Below are 20591 nucleotides of genomic sequence, written 5' to 3'. Positions count from 1 at the left end.
CTGGATGGAAAGGTGACAACCTACCTCTTAGGATCCATACATTCACTGAGATTGACCATCCTTGGACCCAGGCTTCCCTTCGGATTTTTCTCCCAGCCAACACACTTCGGACATCCTGTAAATTCATTGCCAGAGGTTAGGATTGAGGTTCACCCATAATGCCGTGTTTTGAAATGCAGTAAATGCTACGCTCTCGGGCTCACTCCTGGCGAGTTCAGATGTACACAAGCCCGTGTTATTCAGTGCTACTGATCGGAACTTATGCCTTTCTTTCCAAATTTTCCCATTCAAGCACAAAATTGAAATCTACTATGTTGGAGTTGGTGGACAAGGACGATCTGGAGCTGGGGAAAGGGGGTCAGCAGATTCAGCGTTAATCATAAAGTAAGCGGGTTGGGACAATGGTTCGCTATGGACTGGGAGAACAATATGTCAGGGAAATGTAATTGCATTAGGACGGGGTAAAAATAGATAGCGGAGTTTGGGGGGGGGGGGGGGGTTATTCCTGAGTGGAGGTTTCATGCTGAAGTAGACTACGGGCACTGTGATGGTTTGTTTTTGCCTCAGCGACTTGTGGCAAAAAAAATTAAGAAAAATAAACATTGATGGTGATCTTCTGACATTTGTTGCACCACTACATGCGAACTGAGCAATATCAGGGCTTAGTGCAGCAAATATAGGCAGAACATCGAAGAATAATGATTACGCACTTTGTGATCTGCAGAGTATTTTCCCAATACATGGAGACCGAATGATGCAACAATACATACACTACGCAATTTCTTACCAAATCTTTTTCTGCAGCTAATATGGGTATAAAGCACCGACTAAAAGTACTGAGAACTCAACAGACTTCACAGGGTATAGGTAGGGTAAATGCAGGCAGGCTTTTTCCCCACTGAAGTTTGGTGGGACTACAACCGGAGGTCATGGGTTAAGGGTGAAAGGTGAAAATTTTAAGGGGAACATGAGGAGAAACTTCTGCACTCAGAGGGTTATTAGAGTGTGGAAAGAGATGCCAACACAAGTGGTGCCTGCAAACTCAATTTCAAGGTTTAAGCAAACTTTGGATAGGTATGTGGATAGTAGGGCTACGGTCCGGGTGCAAATCGATGGGAATAGGCATGCTTTAGATGGGCTAAAGGGCCTGTTTCTGTGCTGTACTTCTCTACGACTCGATTGCATAACAATAAGCAGAAATTTCTTTCCATACAGTACCATGGAAAACCTTCTTGAGGTTCCTCGGCATTACTGATCAACAGTTACCTGTGACAGGTGCGAGTTGAGGTAGCTTTATTTCAAAGACGATGCTGTGCCGGATGTCTCGGACCCCTTGCATTGTTCGATCTCTAAAGCAGAGAACCTCAAGTGAGTCCAGAAAGCTACCCCTATCATCACAGGGAAAAGCAATTAAATCATCGAACTGTTTCCAAACAGAAAGAAACAGACACAATTACATACAGCATTTCACTATCTTAAGAGAGAAACAACCAATGCAATACATTGTAAAGAACAGACCTTTATTTAATTCAGGGCTTCCCAAACTGGGTTCCACAGATACCTTGGTTAATGGTATAAAAAAAGGTTGGGAACCACTGATTGAATTCATTCACAGGAGGTGTAAGTTACTAGAAACATCAGACAATCAAACCCAAATATGCTATAACAACAATGTGATCATTGAAGTCACCTTAAACAATTATATTATGATGCTCATTTTCTCATTCTCTTTCCCTTTTTTTTAATAATGCTTTCAAATGTAACAATATATTTCTTGAAAATGTTTTATTTTCAGTGTATTTATACAGAATATAAGCAGTAAAGTATTTACCAGTTATAGGCTATGAGGATCAGAAGGTTTCTCAGAGGCCATCCTGGATACTGAGTTAAGGTGCACGGATCATAGACACCGACTGTGACCTACAAATTGGTGACATTAGTTGCAAAATGGAGACGTGAAAATTAACAATGTAAAATAGTCCACCACAGTAAAATTCTACAACACTACCTTATCATAACAAGTTACGTACTCTTAGCAAGAGCTCAGTTGAAGACAAGTGACCCTCACTTTGATGATAATTTATTCACTGGACTCAATCTCTGTCTTGATACATCAGATAACTCTTTTAACATTTTTGATAAAATGATACAAGTGATGAATATGAGAATTTTTTTATTTTCTCACCTATAACAATTCTGCTTCTTGGGGAAGCAATATGAGAGTGCAGGCCACCCCGAAGTTACAACTGCCTCATACAGATCCCTCTACACAAACAGCCTCCCGTAGTATTATTAAATTCAATGATACACTCACTTATATGAATGGCTTAACAAATATTTTCTCTCTCTTCTCCCTCCACTTTCAGTGCTTGCTACTCTTATAAGTCTTAAGTGATTTTGATACCAGATGCCATTCATTACAATATTACCATAGTATGGGTACCATAGACTAGTACAGCATATTACAGGCCCTTCGGCCCACAATGTTGTGGTGACCCTTAAACCCTACCTCCCATATAACCCCCCACCTTAAATTCCTTCATATACCTGTCTAGAAGTCTCTTAAACTTCACTAGTGTATCTGCCTCCACCACTGACTCAGGCAGTGCATTCCACGCGCCAACCACTCTCTGAGTGAGAAACCTTCCTCTAATATCCCCCTTGAACTTCCCTCCCCTTACCTTAAAGCCATGTCCTCTTGTACTGAGCAGTGGTGCCCTGGGAAAGAGGTGCTGGCTGTCCACTCTGTCTAATCCTCTTAATATCTTGTACACCTCTATCACGTCTCCTCTCATTCTCCTTCTCTCCAAAGAGTAAAGCCCTAGCTCCCTTAATCTCTGATCATAATCCATACTCTCTAAACCAGGCAGCATCCTGGTAAATCTCCTCTGTACCCTTTCCAATGCTTCCACATCCTTCCTATAGTGAGGCGACCAGAACTGGACACAGTACTCTAAGTGTGGCCTAACTAGAGTTTTATAGAGCTGCTGTGTCTCTTAAACTCTATCCCTCAATTTATGAAAGCTAACACCCCATAAGCTCTCTTAACTACCCTATCTACCTGTGAGGCAACTTTCAGGGATCTGTGGACATGTACCCCCAGATCCCTTTGCTCCTCCACACTACCAAGTATCCTGCCATTTACTTTGTACTCTGCCTTGGAGCTTGTCCTTCCAAAGTGTACCACCTCACACTTCTCCGGGTTGAACTCCATCTGTCACTTCTCAGCCCACTTCTGCATCCTATCAATGTCTCTCTGCAATCTTCGACAATCCTCTACACTATCCACAACACCACCAACCTTTGTGTTGTCTGCAAACTTGCCAACCCACACTTCTACCCCCACATCCAGGTCGTTAATGAAAATCACAAAAAGTAGAGGTCCCAGAACAGATCCTTGTGGGACACCACTAGTCATAACCCTCCAATCTGAATGTACTCCCTCCACCATGACTCTCTGCCTTCTGCAGGCAAGCCAATTCTGAATCCACCTGGCCAAGCTTCCCTGGATCCCATGCCTTCTGACTTTCTGAATAAGCCTACTGTGTGGAACCTTGTCAAATGCCTTACTAAAATCCATGTAGATCACATCCACTGCACTACCCTCATCTATATGCCTGGTCACCTCCTCAAAGAACTCTATCAGGCTTGTTAGGCACGATCTGCCCTTCACAAAGCTATGCTGACTGTCCCTGATCAGACCATGATTCTCTAAATGCCCACAGATCCTATCTCTAAGAATCTTTTCCAACAGCTTTCCCACCACAGACGTAAGGCTCACTGGTCTATAATTACCTGGACTATCCCTACTACCTTTTTTGAACAAGGGGACAATATTTGCCTCCCTCCAATCCTCCGGTACCATTCCCGTGGATAACGAGGACATAAAGATCCTAGCCAGAGGTTCAGCAATCTCTTCCCTTGCCTCATGGAGCAGCCTGGGGAATATTCCGTCAGGCCCCGGGGACTTATCCATCCTAATGTATTTTAAGAACTCCAACACCACCTCTCCCTTAATATCAACATGCTCCAGAACATCAACCTCACTCATATTGTCTTCACCGTCATCATTCCCTCTCAGTGGTGAATACCGAAGTAATCATTGAGGACCTTGCTCATTTCCACAGCCTCCAGGCACATCTTCCCACTTTTATCTCTGATCGGTCCTACCTTCACTCCTGTCATCCTTTTGTTCTTCACATAATTGAAGAATGTCTTGGGGTTTTCCTTTACCCTACTCACCAAGGCCTTCTCATGCTCCCTTCTTGCTCTTCTCAGCCCCTTCTTAAGCTCCTTTCTTGCTATCCTATATTCCTCAATAGACCCATCTGATCCTTGCTTCCTAAACCTCATGTATGTTGCCTTCTTCCACCTGACTAGATTTTCCACTTCACTTGTCACCCATGGTTCCTTCACCCTACCATTCTTTATCTTCCTCACCGGGACAAATTTATCCCTAACATCCTGCAAGAGATCCTTAAACATCGACCACACGTCCATAGTACATTTCCCTGCAAAAACATCAACCCAATTCACACCCGCAAGTTCTAGCCTTATAGCCTCATAATTTGCCCTTCCCCAATTAAAAATTTTCCTGTCCTCTCTGATTCTATCCTTTTCCATAATAATGCTAAAGGCCAGGGAGCAGTGATCACTGTCCCCCAGATGCTCACCCACTGTCAGATCTGTGACCTGACCCGGTTTGTTACCTAATACTAGATCTAGTATAGCATTCCCCCTAGTCGGCCTGTCAATATACTGTGACAGGAATCCATCCTGGACACACTTAACAAACTCTGCCCCATCTAAACCCTTGGAACTAATCAAGTGCCAATCAATATTAGGGAAGTTAAAGTCACCCATGATAACAACCCTGTTATTTTTGCACCTTTCCAAAATCTGCCTCCCAATCTGCTCCTTGGTATCTCTGCTGCTACCAGGGGGCCTATAGAATACCCCCAGTAGAGTAACTGCTCCTTTCCCATTCCTGACTTCCACCCATACTGACTCAAAAGAGGATCCTGCTACATTACCCACCCTTTCTGCAGCTGTAAAACTATCCCTGACCAGTAATGCCACCCCTCCTCCCCTCTTCCCCCCCCCCCCCCATCCCTTTTAAAGCACTGAAATCCAGGAATATTGAGAATCCATTCCTGCCCTGGTGCCAGCCAAGTTTCCGTAATGGCCACTACATCATAATTCCATGTATGTATCTAAGCTCTCAGTTCATCACCTTTGTTCCTGATGCTTCTTGCATTGAAGTACACGCACTTTAGCCCTTCTATCTTTACACCCTTTATTCTGCTTCTCTTTCCTCAAAGCCTTTCTGTATGTTAGATTTGGCTTTACTCCATGCACTTCTTTCACTGCTCTATCGCTCTGGGTCCCATCTCCCTTGCAAATTAGTTTAAACCCTCACGAACCATGCTAGCAAACCTACCAGCAAGGATATTGGTCCCTCTCGAGTTCAGGTGCAACCCATCCAATCTGTACAGGTCCCACCTTCCCCAGAAGAGATCCCAATGGTCCAAAAATCTAAAACCCTGCCCCTGCACCAACTCCTCAGCCACACATTCAACTGCCATCTCCTCCAATTCTTACCATGACTATCACGTAGTACTGGCAGCAATCCTGAGAACGCCACCCTTGAGGTCCTGTTCTTCAGCCTTCTGCCTAGTTCCCGAAACTCACACTTCAGGACCTCATCCCTCTTCCTGCCTATGTCGTTGGTCCCAACATGTATCACGACTTCTGGTTGCTTTCCCTCTCATACCAGGATGTCATTAACCGGACATCCCGGACCCTGGCACCCAGGAGGCAACAAACCATGCGGGGTTCCTTCTCACGTCCACAAAATCTCCTGTCTGCTCCCCTGACTATTGAGTCTCCAATGATGACAGCTCTCCTCTTCTCCGTCCCATCCTTCTGCACCACAGGGTCAGACTCAGTCCCAGAGGCCCTGCCACCGTGTCTCACACCTGGTCGGTCGTCCTCACCAACAGCATCCAGGATGGTAAACTTATTATTCAGGGAAATGGCTACAGGGGTGCTCTGCACTACCTGTCGACTCTCCTTCGCTTTCACCCCTCGGACTGTCACCCAACGACCCGCTTCCAGTAGCCTAGGTGTGACTACATCCCTGTAGCTCTCATCTATGACTGCCTCATTCTCCCTTATGAGTCGAAGGTCATCCAGCTGCTGCTCCAGATTCCTCACACGGTCTTCCAGATCGCCCAGCCGCAAGCACTTCTGGCAGATCTGACTCTGCGGGAGAGGGGAGCTCCCCCAAGACTGCCACATCTCACAGGAGAGGCACATCACCGTCTCAGGAGGCACTGTAAAGACTAACTGGGAACAAACTCGTCTTCCGCCTCTCCTTGTCGAAGCCTCTTGAGTCAAAGCCTCAAATCTCCACTCCTTCACTGGCCCACTCACTCACTGGGCACTTTACACAGGCCGCTCCGCTTGAGTTATCCCTCTATTCGTTTGTTTGAGCTTTTCAAACTGCTTGGTCACCTGACCTCCATTGCCCAATCAGCTGCTTTCTGCTGAGTCTGAGCTATTCAAATCTTGATTGTCTAATCAACCATAATTGAGTGATTTTGTGCATTTTTAATTTTACAGACAAATCAACTTACAGATGTCTGTAAAAACGGAGCCCATTTATTACCCAAGGTTGGCGGTAGTCTCAGGACTTTTGAAGAATGGAGCACCGACTTAGAATTTGGTAAGAACAAACTAATAGAACCGGGGTTTATCCCTGCACAACTGTAAATAGACTACTCTGAAAAATTACATGCCCTGATTCCTGCAACTTAACATACAGAGCTTGGACAGATCAATACACAAAATTGCTGATGCACAACAACAGCAGCAATATATAATTGAATATCATTTGTAAAATTACTCTGGATAATCCCCAGTATGAGCAGACTAGCACTGGACTGACAAGCTGTGATAAACAGTCAAAAGTTGCTCTGCTGAAATAATTCAACTACCTTCACTAACTCACCAAACCGCTTTTTAAATTATTACACACCTAATCCTTTGATGTAAATTTGTACCTTGGTCTGACCTTTGAAAAATTCATTCCAATTTCTCAAAGATGTCAATGAAACAGAATCTTCTGTGTATTTGGCCAGAAAATAAGGAATCGCTGTAGTTTCCTCCTTTTGGCAAAGTTCGTCATAAGCTTCTTGGAGAGTCTGGATCTAATCGAGTGATAAAAATAAATCAGCAAATAACACAGGCAGTTTTGCAAAAAACTTTTGTCCCGACAGAACCTGTACAATTATGTAGGTTTCAAAAGAAAATTTTTAAAACTGCAATACTGTTTTATAATTGTTACTCTGGCACGGTAACAAAAACTCACTTCAAAATGTAAACTTCGAAATGGTGGAAATAAAACAGACACTCTGCTCAGACAGACGTGAGGGCATCCAGTGTGAAGATGAGCCAGACCAGAACGAGGTCGGTGCTGGTTCAGCATCTGGGAGGTGCAAATGGAGCTAAACTTGAGAAAGCACCAGGCCCCAGCTTGCCAGGGCTGGAGAAAGGGAAAAGGACTTGGAGAAGTGATGATGACTGGGAAAGGGAGGCCGAGTACGTGGGGAGAACGTGAGAGAGAGTGAGATAGAGAGAGAGTGAGGGGGGGATAGAGAGAGTGAGAGAGGGGGATAGAGAGAGTGAGAGAGGGGTATAGAGAGAGAGAAGGGAAGAGGGGGAGGGAGAGAGGGGGAATGGGGGGATGGGGAGAGGGGGGAATGGGGGGATGGGGAGAGGGGGGAATGGGGGATGGGGAGAGGGGGGAATGGGGGATGGGGAGAGGGGGGAATGGGGGATGGGGAGAGGGGAATGGGGGATGGGGAGAGGGAGGGGGGAGAGAGTGAGAGAGAGAGAGAGAGAATCATAGAGATCTTATGAATAATTGTGAAAGTTTATCCTACATCTTGGATTAATGACAAAGGCACAGACATACCCTTAGCCCAGTCTTCTGTGCTAGACAGAAAATAGAGGCCTAATTGCAGCTGCTTCTTTATACTTCATGAGGCAATAAGGATTCCTTCTAACCTGATTAATTAAAGAACCTCGCTGGTACTTTTTCTATTCATGCATGGCATTCAGAATGCGCAATTCAGATTGGAACAAGTTTTGGCTCAATGGCCCATAAAAATTCTGCAGGCAATTGCTGGCTGGATGAAATGCTTACTGCACAGATGAGACTATTAATTTCAGCAGCAGACAAATGGGAAAAAGGGAATGGAAACCAAGATTCTCACTAGAACAAAGGAAAGAGCTTTGAATTGAAGGTCATTAGGCAGATAGTTCAAATGCAGAAACTAAAACTGACATAAATATTTGAAATTTAGAGAGACTTGGTCTGTTTAAAAATAGCTTTGATTTCATAGTTATAGTTCCAAGGTTATCAATTGCAAGTTTTATTATTAAAGTTTTATTATTTCAGGTAAAATATTACATTATCAGTTCGATATTGCACTCATAAAAAAAGCCAGAAACACATTTTTGACAGTCAACATATGAGTCACTATCTCTGTTAGTTACCAATTTCAATACTGCTGTTTGTTATAATTAGTATTCCTACTACTCTAAATCCAACTTCCTTCTGCAAGCCTTCTTTTCTGTATATGTCTTGCTCAAGGTAATTTCCTAATTCCTGGAATATGATATCACATCTGGATAGCTGGAGGCAAGATTCTGGAGATAATGAAAGGGAAAAGGTACTCAAATTGGCAAGGTGCGTCCATAAGCCCAGCTTTGGTGTCCTAACGACATATTTACCAGCTGGTAAACGTATCTCAAAATCTAACTATGCCAATGTAACAGACAGAAAAGACTATGCTATTTAAAGCAACACACACAAAATTTTGCGTGAGTTGCTCAGATTTCCAGCATCTGCAGATTTTCTCCTGTTTGTGCTACTTAACCATACAATTAAAATACATACATTATAGATTTGGTGAAAAGGCAGATTGAGTTCATTGCAGTTAAATGTGACACAAACTACTTTAGGTCTAAATAAAAGAGGATTACAGGCCTTTTAAACAGTGAATTGATATATGACGATGCAGAGAGACACTGAATTATTAAAAATATGGAAGTTCATGGACAAAACTAATTAACTTTTCTCTCAGTTTCTTTTCATTTATAGGAACCATTGATGCACCGTACTAAACTGTGCTCACATTGATGGTACAGGGTCAGTTACATACCAGCTCCAACTCTCAGCCTCATGCATTTATCACCAGAGAAGTGACAGCAAGAAGATAAATAGTCCAAACTGAAAGTTTCTGAACCAAACTTAAGACAACTGAGAAATAGCTTCTGCCATTCAACCTGTGCCTTTCGTTTCATTCACATGTGGAAGGCCCGGTTCTGTTAATAAAAGGAATTGCACAAGTTCTGAGGGTGCTCTGACACTTATTCGTGGGGAAATCACCAAAGTCCAGAAAAAAATCATCCATCCATTAATACCTGACTTGTTGAGAACTTGTCTGCCAAGCTGACTGCTGGCTGGATTATGGGTATTGCTTCAGCGAAGCACAGTGCGGGAAATGCAAACCAGTAGTAGAAATGATACTTCTTTAAATCCTGCAAAATACAATTTGAACCAAACAGAATTAGCTTCCATAATTTTTTTTTTTAATTACAAAACATCACAGTATTTCCCGGAATATCCATGTATTTCTTCAGTCACCAAGATGAATAATTTCTAATGTTCTGTAGAACATAATGAAAGAGACAAGCTATTGAGCTGCAGCAAGCAGAATGTAACATGTTTTCACCAAAAATACATTTGAAAGTACACTTCCAGCAGAATCACTGGAATATTTTTGTTCTCATGTCTTCTAATTCAGGAGTTCCCAACTTGGGATCCACAGTCCCCTCGGTTAATGGTAGGTGTCCACGGCATAAAAAAGTTAGGAACGCCTGTTCTAATTTAACCTCAGCCAACATGTAGCAGGAGAGACCAGGAATCAAACCTTAACCTTTTTTCCTGGCTCAGCCTCATAAGTCCTCCATGCAATATGGTCTTCACTCAATGCACGCTCCCAGAACCCCACCCCACCAAATTTCCAAAACCCATCAGTTTCAATATTTTGTCAAATCTCACAACCTCACATAACTCTAGAGCTTGTTCAGAGTAATGAAGTCGTCAAATAAATTAAATGTGGTTCTTTAAATATATTTTAAAAAGCTGAATGAACTAACAGTAGCTCTGCATCAGAAAGTATTTTCAATCTGACTTTCAGCAGCTTTTGGTGTTAAACCATATAGTTGACAGCTGGTGAAGAAATCAGCTTCAAGTTTACAACCTATCGCCACATTGCAACTTGGGTGGCGACAGAGCAAATAAGTCAAATGTGCACTGATGGATAGTTAGAAAAAGTGCCACTTCTTGTGAAATATTGCACGAGTACTAGTTTTTCATACGAATTGTCATTCTTCAGAAAACATTCTCCATTTAATTAAGGCTAGCTGTAAACATTAATTTGACAACCGTTATTAATATCTGTCACCAACTGGATGCTCAAAACTTTAAAACAGACAGCTCAGTAAAATGAACCAAAGAAGAAATGCAGCAGCTGGTATTCTAGTCTGTAACAAGATCCTTTTCCCAGGATTTTCAAAAATTATTGTTCCAGACATATCATTTGCAAGTAATATAAATAACCAGATATGAAGTATTACAAAAGTGTGTGTGTGTGTGTGTGTGCACACGCATGCGCACACATGCAAGCATATTTGCATACATTAAGTCCCACTATAGAAAGAAATAGTCATGTTTTATACTGCAAGTTTGAGGGTTTATTTTCATTTATCTTTTACAAATTGTTAAGTTCAAATAAATTTGTAATCTAAGTATATATATGTAACCATATACTACTAGGAGATTCAATTTCTTGTGGGTATTCACAGGAAATAGAAAGAAACAATAAATGAAAAACCATTCACGACAGAGATGGACAAACAACCGATGTGCAAGACAACTGATTGTGCAAATACAAAAAGAAAATATAATATTAATAGGTAGGCCTCCGTTAGTCTCGATAGACCATGGATTTGCACCTTGGAAAGTTTCCGGGGCGCAAGCCTGGGGCAAGGTTTTTTTTTTAATGGAAGACCGGCAGTTGCCTAAGCTGCAAGTCTCCCCTCTCCACGCCACCGATGGTGTCCAAGGGAAGGGCATTAGGACCCATACAGCTTGGCATCGGTGTCGTCACAGAGCAATGGGTGGTTAAGTGTCTTGCTCAAGGACACAACACACAGCCTCAGCCAAGGCTCGAACTAGTGACCTTCAGATCACTAGACGAACGCCCTTAACCACTTGGCCACGCGCCAACACGAAATAATAATAATAATAATAAAATAAATAAGCAATAAATATCAAGAACACAAGTTGTAGAGTCAAGATGGTGGTCCTCATGGGTTGATCGGAGTTGTTGAAAGTAAAGTTGTTTTAAACGAAAGAGAAACTTGTCTTTGTTGCTTGAGCATTTAACAGTGGTAGCAGAGGATGGTTTCCAATTATAGGATCTCGCCAGCTTTTGAGGAGCAGCAAGTCTTACGAAAGCTGGAGAAATGAAATTGGAATATGGACTCGTGTTACAGAGCTCGAAAAGAACAAACAGGGCCCTTGCAGTTGTGCTGTCGCTTTCAGGAAGAGTGAGAGAGACCAGGATTGGAATTGTCGGTCAAAGATTTGAACAACGATATAAATACACTTGCCTTAGCTTTCCTGAACAAAGAAAAGATTTGATTTATGAGGCATATTCAGACTTTGACAAGGCTGAAATATATTATTGATTTTGGAAAAAAGTGCAGTCATACGCATAAATACAAAATGGAACTTCCTGATGCAGTATTAACTTTTCAATTACTGGATACTGCCTGTCCTAGACACAAAGGATTGGTCCAGCTGGCATTAACTGCATGTACAGAACTTACATTTGCATCTACAAAACTGGCGCTGAAGAGGATTTTTGGAGAAAAAGTCTGGCAAGACAACAGTTGGAATTTGTTTGAGTCAGGAAACGACATACTTCACTGAGCAGAAACAAGAGTATAGCAAATGCAGAATCCCAGAGTGACCAGACAAGAGTAACGTTACCTGGCACAAATCCATTAAACAAGTATGGCAGGAGATCAAAAATGTGCGGTTTGTCAAAGTAGCTTACCATTGAGCAAGAAACTGTCTGCACAGGTTTGGGCTAACTGAAGAAAATAATAAATCTGAAGATGCAGAAGAGTGCAATATCACGTTGTTTGTGACAGAATCACTTACTAATGCAGTGACATTCAATGCAGAGATTTTGTTGATGGAACCTCCAGGACCTGCCGTTACTGATACAGCATGCATATGCACAGTGTTTGGAGAAAAATGGCTTGAAAGCTATGCAAGTGAACTAAACTAGAAGGAAAAATGGATATAACTGGTGAACACTGATACACACAGTTTCAAAGCATTGAAAATTTGGAGTTGGAAAGATTGTACATCTACCAAAAGACTGAAAATTCCAGCAAAAAATAGGTCGGAACAAAAATGTTACATTGAAATGGTACATTCCGATATTCTTGAGTAAAACTTCCATTAAAAAATGCAGGAGGCAGTGTAGGATATAGGGAATGAGCAAGCAATGATCTTTCACCAGCCAGTGTCTCTTGAGCTCACCAGGTTCTGGGACATTAACTGTGTGAACATTCTAGATAAAGACATTACTGAGACTCAACATGAGAATGAAGTGCTAACTGTCACAGAGAACATGACCCCAAATGAGGATCACAGCGTTGCTCAAGCTTCATAAGCAGTTTTAAGAGCACTTTTAAGACTTCAGATAACAGCTCAGGAATTCAATAAACAAAATTCAGATTGCTTTTCTATTCTAAAGCAGATAGTTGACAGCTGTGAGACATGTCGAAAATTTGGAAGCCCAAACCCAAGCCTGTGATTGGTCTGCCACTAGCATCCGAATACAACGAGACAGTAGTTGTAGACCTACATGAACTGAAGCAAGGAGTGTGGTAGCTCCACACCATTGGTGAGTTCAGTTGCCAGTAGCATTGTAAACACAAAGAGACCCTCAGAGATAGTAAAAAATTTCATCCATTCCTACATGGCCCACCTTGGAAAGTATTCAGTGTGAATTTAATAATGATGAATTCAGAGACATGACGGAGAACTTAACATTGAAACAAAGACAACAGCAGCATACAGTCCTCGGAGTAATGGACTTCTGGAGCACTTATTCAAACATAATCAAACACTTACTGAAATAATGCTGAAGGTATAGAAAAGCAATGGCTGTGATTGTAACACAGCCCTGGACTAGGCCCTTATGGTGAAGAATACCATGCACATTGTACGTGGCTATAGCCCATACCAATTCATGTTCAGCCAGAATCCAAGCCTTCCCCCCGATCCAGAGGGCGCAACAAGGAGTAAATGGGTTGGGAAACATACTTCAACACCGCGTACATCAAGGAAGGCTTTCACTGAAGCAGGGTGCTCAGAAAGAATTCGAAGACCGAGGGCACATGCACATCCTACAGATGAGAAATATGAGACACAGGACAAAGTGTAAGAGCAGACTACAGTCGGCCCTCCTTATCCGCGAATTTCCGCATGTGCGAATCGCGGAAAACCCAGAAGTGCTCTTCCAACACTTGTTGTTCGAGCATGTACAGGCTTTTTTTTCTTGTCATTATTCCCTAAACAATGCAGCATAACAACTACTTTACATAGCATTTTACATTGTATTAGGTATTATAAGTAATCGAGAGATGATTTAAAGTATACGGGAGGATGTATGGTGGGTTATCGTGGATTGGGATAGAAAAAAAATCAGAAGTTCTCTTATTAAATAAGTCGAAACAGGCAAATCCGGTATTATTTAGTGTCAGTTGGTCAAACATTTATCTTAGTATATATTTTACCTTTCTATGCATATAAAACACTCCAGAACATATGTTTCAGTATGTTCCCAAGGCCCGATCGAGTGACAGACCGCTGCCCGAGTGCACTCTCCACCGTGCCGGGTTGATGTGGAGGATCAAAACCCCAAAAACCCAATAATTAAACCACTGCTTTGCTTAGTAATAATTGTAGCTTTCATCGGGGCAGAGCCTTTCTCACTTTATCCTTTAAAATTGTTGCCGATCGTCGGGACCGACTGTAGCCTAACGCTTTTCCAATGACCGATGGTGTTTTACCTCTTTCCGATTGCTTTATTATTTCCACTTTATTTTCAATCGTGATCGTGATTATTTTTGTGAACAGAAACACTGCGGATTTAGAGTTCTACCGCTGGGTCCTAATGTCCACCGCACTGAGACAGGTTAAATAAGGTCTGGGGTTCCACTGGGTCCTAAGATCCACCGCATTGAGACAGGTTGAATAAGGGACTCAAGCATCCACAAATTTTCGTATCCGGAGGGGTCCCGGAACCAATCCCTCGCGGATAAGGAGGGCCGACTGTATACAGAATGGAAAGTTCCTGGAGTTGTCATTGGTCAGGATAGAGCTGTGATATTGGTGAGACATCAAGGTAAATATGTGGGAGTGAATCACTCCAGACTACGTAAGGCACAAACTGAAGACCAACAGAACTCCATGGAGAATGACACAAAAAAAATGAGAAGCACTTACCTGACACAGTGGTCACATAGCACAGACAGTGCTGAAGACAGTGTAGTGGAGAAGCCAACATAATTGCTGAAACAGTGGCACAGACAGTGTTTAAGAGAGTGCAGTTGGGGACTCGACTGACTTGCTTGAACAGAAATTATCACAAGTGCAAAGACAACATGGAAATTTCAGTCTTGAAACAGGACAAACTGTGAGATTTGCAGACCAAGGCACTGGTATCACGGTGAAAAGCTGCAGTTTTTCGACGAGTAGGTAAAGCCACTATGAGAAACATAAGTTGGGACAACTTGAATTACCTAGAACCAACCATGGGCTGTCAACATGTCACGTGTTGGACAGACTTCGTATTGAACCAAGTACCAGGTCATCTGAGAAATATCGAGGATGAAGATGTCCTAGTAACGAAGGAGGTGTCATTTGAAACTACAGGATGAGATCAGTAGTCGGAGAAATAATGGGAGTGTTTGAGGGTCTGAGACATTGACCAAAAGACAGTGTCTACAAGATGGGTGTGCTCCCTGATAGGGTTGTACACCAAAAGCACTCATGGTGGCTAGAGGTTTTAAGGAACTGTTCATAAAATAACTCCAAGAAGACTCACCAATACATGCATCAGACTCTCCCTGACTACTTCTTTCAGTGATACGTGAGAAGCATTGGCAGCCCCATGCCGATGGACATAAAATCCACATTCTTTAAAGCAAATGGAGCTTGACATTTAACACTCAGCCTCCTGAAGCCAAAGGACTTTCCCTGGACTGAAGCCAGAAGTGAAGGAACACTGTGGAAACTCAATTTTCAAGACAATGACTTCTTTAATAAAAAGTGCCCTCAAAACTTAAGCGTAAGAGTTTCTGCAGATGCTGGAGATCCAGAGTAATACACACCAAAATGCTGGAGAAAAGTCAGCAGCCTATAGACAGCAATAAAGAGCTGATGGTTCAAGTCAAGTCACATTTATTGTCATTTAACGATATACATGTATACTGTCAAACGAAACGACGTTTCTCTCCGAACCAGGGTGTAAAGCAATGTAGTATATATAAAAAACACATAATAACTTCTGAAAGTAAGGATGAAACCTACAGATGGATTACACATAATCAAACAAATCAAAGCTCATAAATTAAATATTGTAAGGTACAGAACAGATTACCCAGTGGATACTTTGAATGCAATGAGGCAGGGAGTTCAGAGGCTTAATGGCTTTGAGGAAGAAAATGTTTCCCTCTCCTGACCATTCTTGTCCTTTAAGTATTGGAGTCTCCTATCAGATGGTAGAAAGTCAAAGAAGACGCTGGATGATTGGGGTGGGATCCTTAATAATACTAAGGACCCTGCGTACGCAGCACTCCTGATAAACGTCCCCGATGGATGGTCTCAAGCTTGCACTCTTCACAAGGATGCCGCCTGACCTGCTAGGTTCCTCCAGCATTTTGTGTGTGCCCTCAAAACACACAAAGGGCATTTAAAATTCATTGGCTTGTTGCTATACACAAACCGACTGCCAGCCTACAACAGATGAAAAAAGGAAAACAATCTGTTCAGCATGAAGGAATTTGAGTCGCTGACGACGGCAAGACGCAGGCTCTTCATAAACGTTTATGCTTCAACCAACACTGCCGAAAATAAAGGAATTATCAAATATATTGAAAAAAATTAATGCAGTGTTAAAACTGCTGAGATACAATATTTAAAATGGTAACAATAGGATCTGATCAAATTTACCAAAATATTGTAATGTAAACAGATTTAAAGTAAAATTCTAGTAATTATTTCTAGTTATCTCATTTATAGAACTGGAGATGCTGAAAAATAATAAAGTTTTTTAAAAAATACTCACTGCATATGTCAACAGAAGAAAAGTGCTCAATAATGAAGGATCCCTCAATTGCTCTGCCAGATTTTTATAGCTTCCCAAATCTACAGGAGAAAAAAAATTATATTTGACTTGGAGGGCAACAATTAGAAAACACTCTAAATAGAACATGCATGACTAAGAATAGAGCTCCATTCGTCCCTGCTTTCAGAATCTGAACATCACCATAATATTGAGCAGCAAAGTATCATGATAATAACAGATATGCTGGATACACTCAGCAGGTGAGGCAGCAGCAGTGATAGGAGAAGCAGAGTTAACAATTCAGGTCCAAGACCCTTTGTCTCAAACCTGCCATATTAATTCCATTTCTCTTTCCACAGATGCTGTCTGATCTGCTGAGTGCTTAAAGCATTTTCAGTTATTTATTTCAGACTTACAATCAATAACATTTCTATGAACTTTTAGTTTCTGACATAACAATTTAGACTAAGATGTAAAAGTAATTTTACTTTATTTCAAATTTATATATAGAAGGTGCAATCTTACTTCAATCCTTATTAATAATATCGCACTGTCAAACTTTTTAAACTAAAGTCCAAAATAAATGTTATTATCAGAGTACATTTAATGTCATCTTATACAATCCTAAGATTCATTTTCTTCTGAGCATACTCAATAAATCTAAAGAATAATAAACAAAACAGAAGCAAAGAAAGACTGCACAACTAGGGCATTCAACCAGAGGTGCAGAAGACAACAAACTGTGCAAATACAAAAAGAGAAATAAAAATAATAAATCAATAAGCAAGAAATATCGAGAGCATAAGGTGACGAGTCCTTGAAAGTCAGTCCATTGGTCGTGGGAACATTTCAATAATGGGGCAAGTGAAGGTGAGTGAAGTTATCCCCTTTGGTTTCAACAGCCTGATGGTTGAGGGGTAATAACTGTTGCCTAATTTGCTGGTGTGAGTCCTGAGGTTCTTGTACCTTCTTCCTGAAGGCAGAAGGTGAGATGACAGCATTGTCCTGGGTGCTGGCAGCCCCTGAAGATGGATTCTGCTCTCCTGTGAAAATGTTTCATGTAGATATGCTCAACAGTTGGGAGAGATTTACTGTGAGAGACTGGACCAAATTTCCACTACTTTTTGTAGGATTTTCCATTCAAGAATATTGGTGTTTCCTTACCAGGCTGTGACGCAGCTAGTCAATATACTTCCAACTACACGTCGGTAGAAGTTTTGTCAAAGTTTTAAAGTCATGCCGCATCTCTGCAAACTCCTAAGGAAGTGGAGGCGGAGCTGTGCTTTCTTCATAATTGCACTTGCGTATTGGTCCCCAGGACAGATCCCCAAAATAATAACACCTAGGGATTTAAAGTTGCTGACCCTCTCCACCTCTGATGAGGGACTGGCCCAGGGATGTCTGCTTTCTTCCTCCTGAAGTCTACAATCAGCTCCTTGGTCTTGCTGACATTGACTGTGAGTTTGCTGTTATGACGCCACTCAGCCAGAAATTTTCAATCTCCCTCCTGCTTCATCAGCCAATAATTCAGCAATTCACTTGATTTAGCTCTACTGCTAGGGTATAAAAGGAGTAGCAACTGCACAAGGTGGTCACTGAGGTGACACAGGCACAATCACCACCCGCGCTGCTGGCTGTCAGTGTGAAGTGATGCCAGGTCTCACCCTGAAACACTGGCAATCCCTTTACCTTTACAGACGGTGCCTGACCTGCTGAGATCCTCCAGCAGACCCTTGCATCTCTGGATCATTACAAGGAGTTCCTATTAACACTCCAACGTACTTCAAATTCACATCCTTGGTGTAAAGAAATCACTATCAACAATTCACCTCCATCCAGCTCTGGCCCCTTGTTGGATAAATTTAAGCTTTATGTGTCGTGCGCTTAAATTCATCTAAGTTGTATACAGTAAAAATGGAAGTAAAAAAGAGCTTATTAGATACTTAGAGTGAATCAGTCAACTATGGCTCATGTGGTAGGCACCCTTACCCCAGTGCAATCTTCTATGCGGTGGTGGTGCTGGGGCAATGGCATCAACACGGGTGATGCCAACAGGCTCAATAAACTGATTAGAAAGGCTGGCTCTGTCATAGGAGTCAAACTGGACACACTGGTGGCTGTGGTAGAACCAAGGACCCGACGGAAAACGCTGGCAATTCTGGACAATGTTTCTCCCTCTGCATGATCTTGGCTGAACAGAGGAGCACTTTTAGTGACAGACTAAGACAAATGTGCTGCTCCAAAGAGCCGATATATGAGGTCATTCTTACCCTCAGCCCATTAGGCTCTATAATGAGTCAACCTATAGCCAGGGAAGTGATGACCCCCCTCCTGTTAAACTGTTTGTGGTAGCTTAATTTTTATTCTTTCTACTTTTCCTTTCTTTCAATCTTTTTTTTAATTGATTTTCAAATAAAGAATATACAAATCAAAAGAGGAGTTTAACAAGTAGATAATATAAAAGACATATACACAGCAATATTAAAAACAAAGAGTATATAATATCAAACTCAAATAGGTAATATATTATGCAGTTATACATACAATGGTCAGAGAAAAATTACAACTTCTCATAGCAATCATGAAAAAAAAATTGGAAATTTTACTGATAGGAAAAGAAAAACCCCACTAACTAAACTGAAACCAAAAAAAAGAAAAAGAAAAAAAAAAAGAAAAAGAAAGATTGGGCAGTCCAAATGAGGATAAATTTTAAAAAGAAAGTGAGAGAGAGAAAAAAAACACATCCTTCCAGTCATCTCCGAACCTTCATGGATAAGGGTTTTCTCCAAAGAGAATAAAGAAAAATGAATAAATAAAGATAAATTAAATCATGTTAAAATATTGAATAAAGGGTCGCCAGACTTGTTCAAAATCAAAGGATGTATCAAATGTCTGGCTTCTAATTTTCTCCAAGCTTAAACATGACATGATGGAGGAGAGCCAATAGAAAACAGTGGGCGAGTTAGATTCCTTCCAGTATAGCAAAATAGCTCTGCCAGCCAGTAAAGTTTAAAAAAACTATCACATGTTGGGCGGAAGCAGACACTTCGCTTGCTTCCTCTGGAAAAATCCCAAAAATTGCTGTAAGTGGATTAGGTTGTTCATCCATATCTATAACTTTAGATAATATTCCAAACACATCCCTCCAAAAATTATTTAAACTTATACATGACCAAAACATACAGGTTAGAGTAGCCACTTCTGCGTTACATCTATCACAAATAGGGCATATATTAGGAAAAATATGCGCCAATTTATCTTTGGGCATATGGGCCCTATGTACTATCTTAAACTGAATTAAAATTTGGCATGCGTAGATAGATAAATTATTAACTAAATAATAAATTTTACTCCATTGGTTATCTGAGAGTGAATGTTGAAGTTCTACTTCCCAAGAGCGTTGAACCCTATCATTGGGCGATATGCGAGCATTCATTAACTGTTTATAAATGATAGCTATTAATCATTTTTGAAAAGGTTTAAACTGAAAAATAACATAAGCCAAATTTGAAGAGCAGATCAAGGGGTAATTTGGTAAAAAATCACGTAAGAAATTCCTAACCTGTAAATACCTGAAAAACTGTGTATTGGAGATATCATATTTATCCATTAACTGTGAAAAAGACATTAAACAGTCTTGTAAAAACAAATCTAAAAAAGTTTTTATTCCCTTAATTTTCCATGTTAGAAAAGCCTTATCCAAAGTTGATGGTTTAAAAAAGAAATTAGAATAAATATTACTAGAAAGTAAAAAATCATTTAATTCAAAAAATCTACAAAATTGAAACTAAATTTTTAAAGTATGTTTAACAATAGGGTTAAGAGCTTGTTTACCTATTCTGGAGAACGAAAAGGGAAGAGGAGCTCCTAATAAAGAAGCTAACAAAAACCCTACTGAATTTTCCTCCAGCTGTAACCATGAAGGGCGATCTTGATCGTCTATATCATAAATCCAAAAAGTAATATAGCGAATATTAATTGCCCAATAATAAAATCTAAAGTTTGGTAAAGCCAGTCCTCCATCTTTTTTTGATTTTTGCAATAAAAGTTTATTCACTTTAGAGCTTTTATTATTCCAAACAT

At 41.1% G+C, this 20591-nt stretch overlaps 1 protein-coding gene across 1 annotated transcript in view; it reads right to left on the bottom strand.

The window, feature by feature from the left end:
• Positions 1-20591, bottom strand: part of atg7 (ATG7 autophagy related 7 homolog (S. cerevisiae)) — a 178819-nt gene that overhangs the window by 147858 nt on the left and 10370 nt on the right. The window contains exons 2-7 of the mRNA XM_073072952.1: positions 16509-16588; positions 9493-9609; positions 7065-7211; positions 1832-1920; positions 1267-1388; positions 25-115 (exon numbers count right to left, since the gene is read on the bottom strand). Coding sequence (XP_072929053.1) covers positions 25-115; positions 1267-1388; positions 1832-1920; positions 7065-7211; positions 9493-9609; positions 16509-16588 — 646 coding nt within the window. The remainder of the gene's footprint in view (positions 1-24; positions 116-1266; positions 1389-1831; positions 1921-7064; positions 7212-9492; positions 9610-16508; positions 16589-20591) is intronic.

This window comes from Hemitrygon akajei, chromosome 19 (assembly GCF_048418815.1).
Source record: "Hemitrygon akajei chromosome 19, sHemAka1.3, whole genome shotgun sequence".
Lineage (NCBI taxonomy): Eukaryota > Metazoa > Chordata > Chondrichthyes > Myliobatiformes > Dasyatidae > Hemitrygon > Hemitrygon akajei.
Note: the sequence above shows the minus strand (reverse complement) of the source record. Positions and strands in the feature narration are given on the sequence as shown.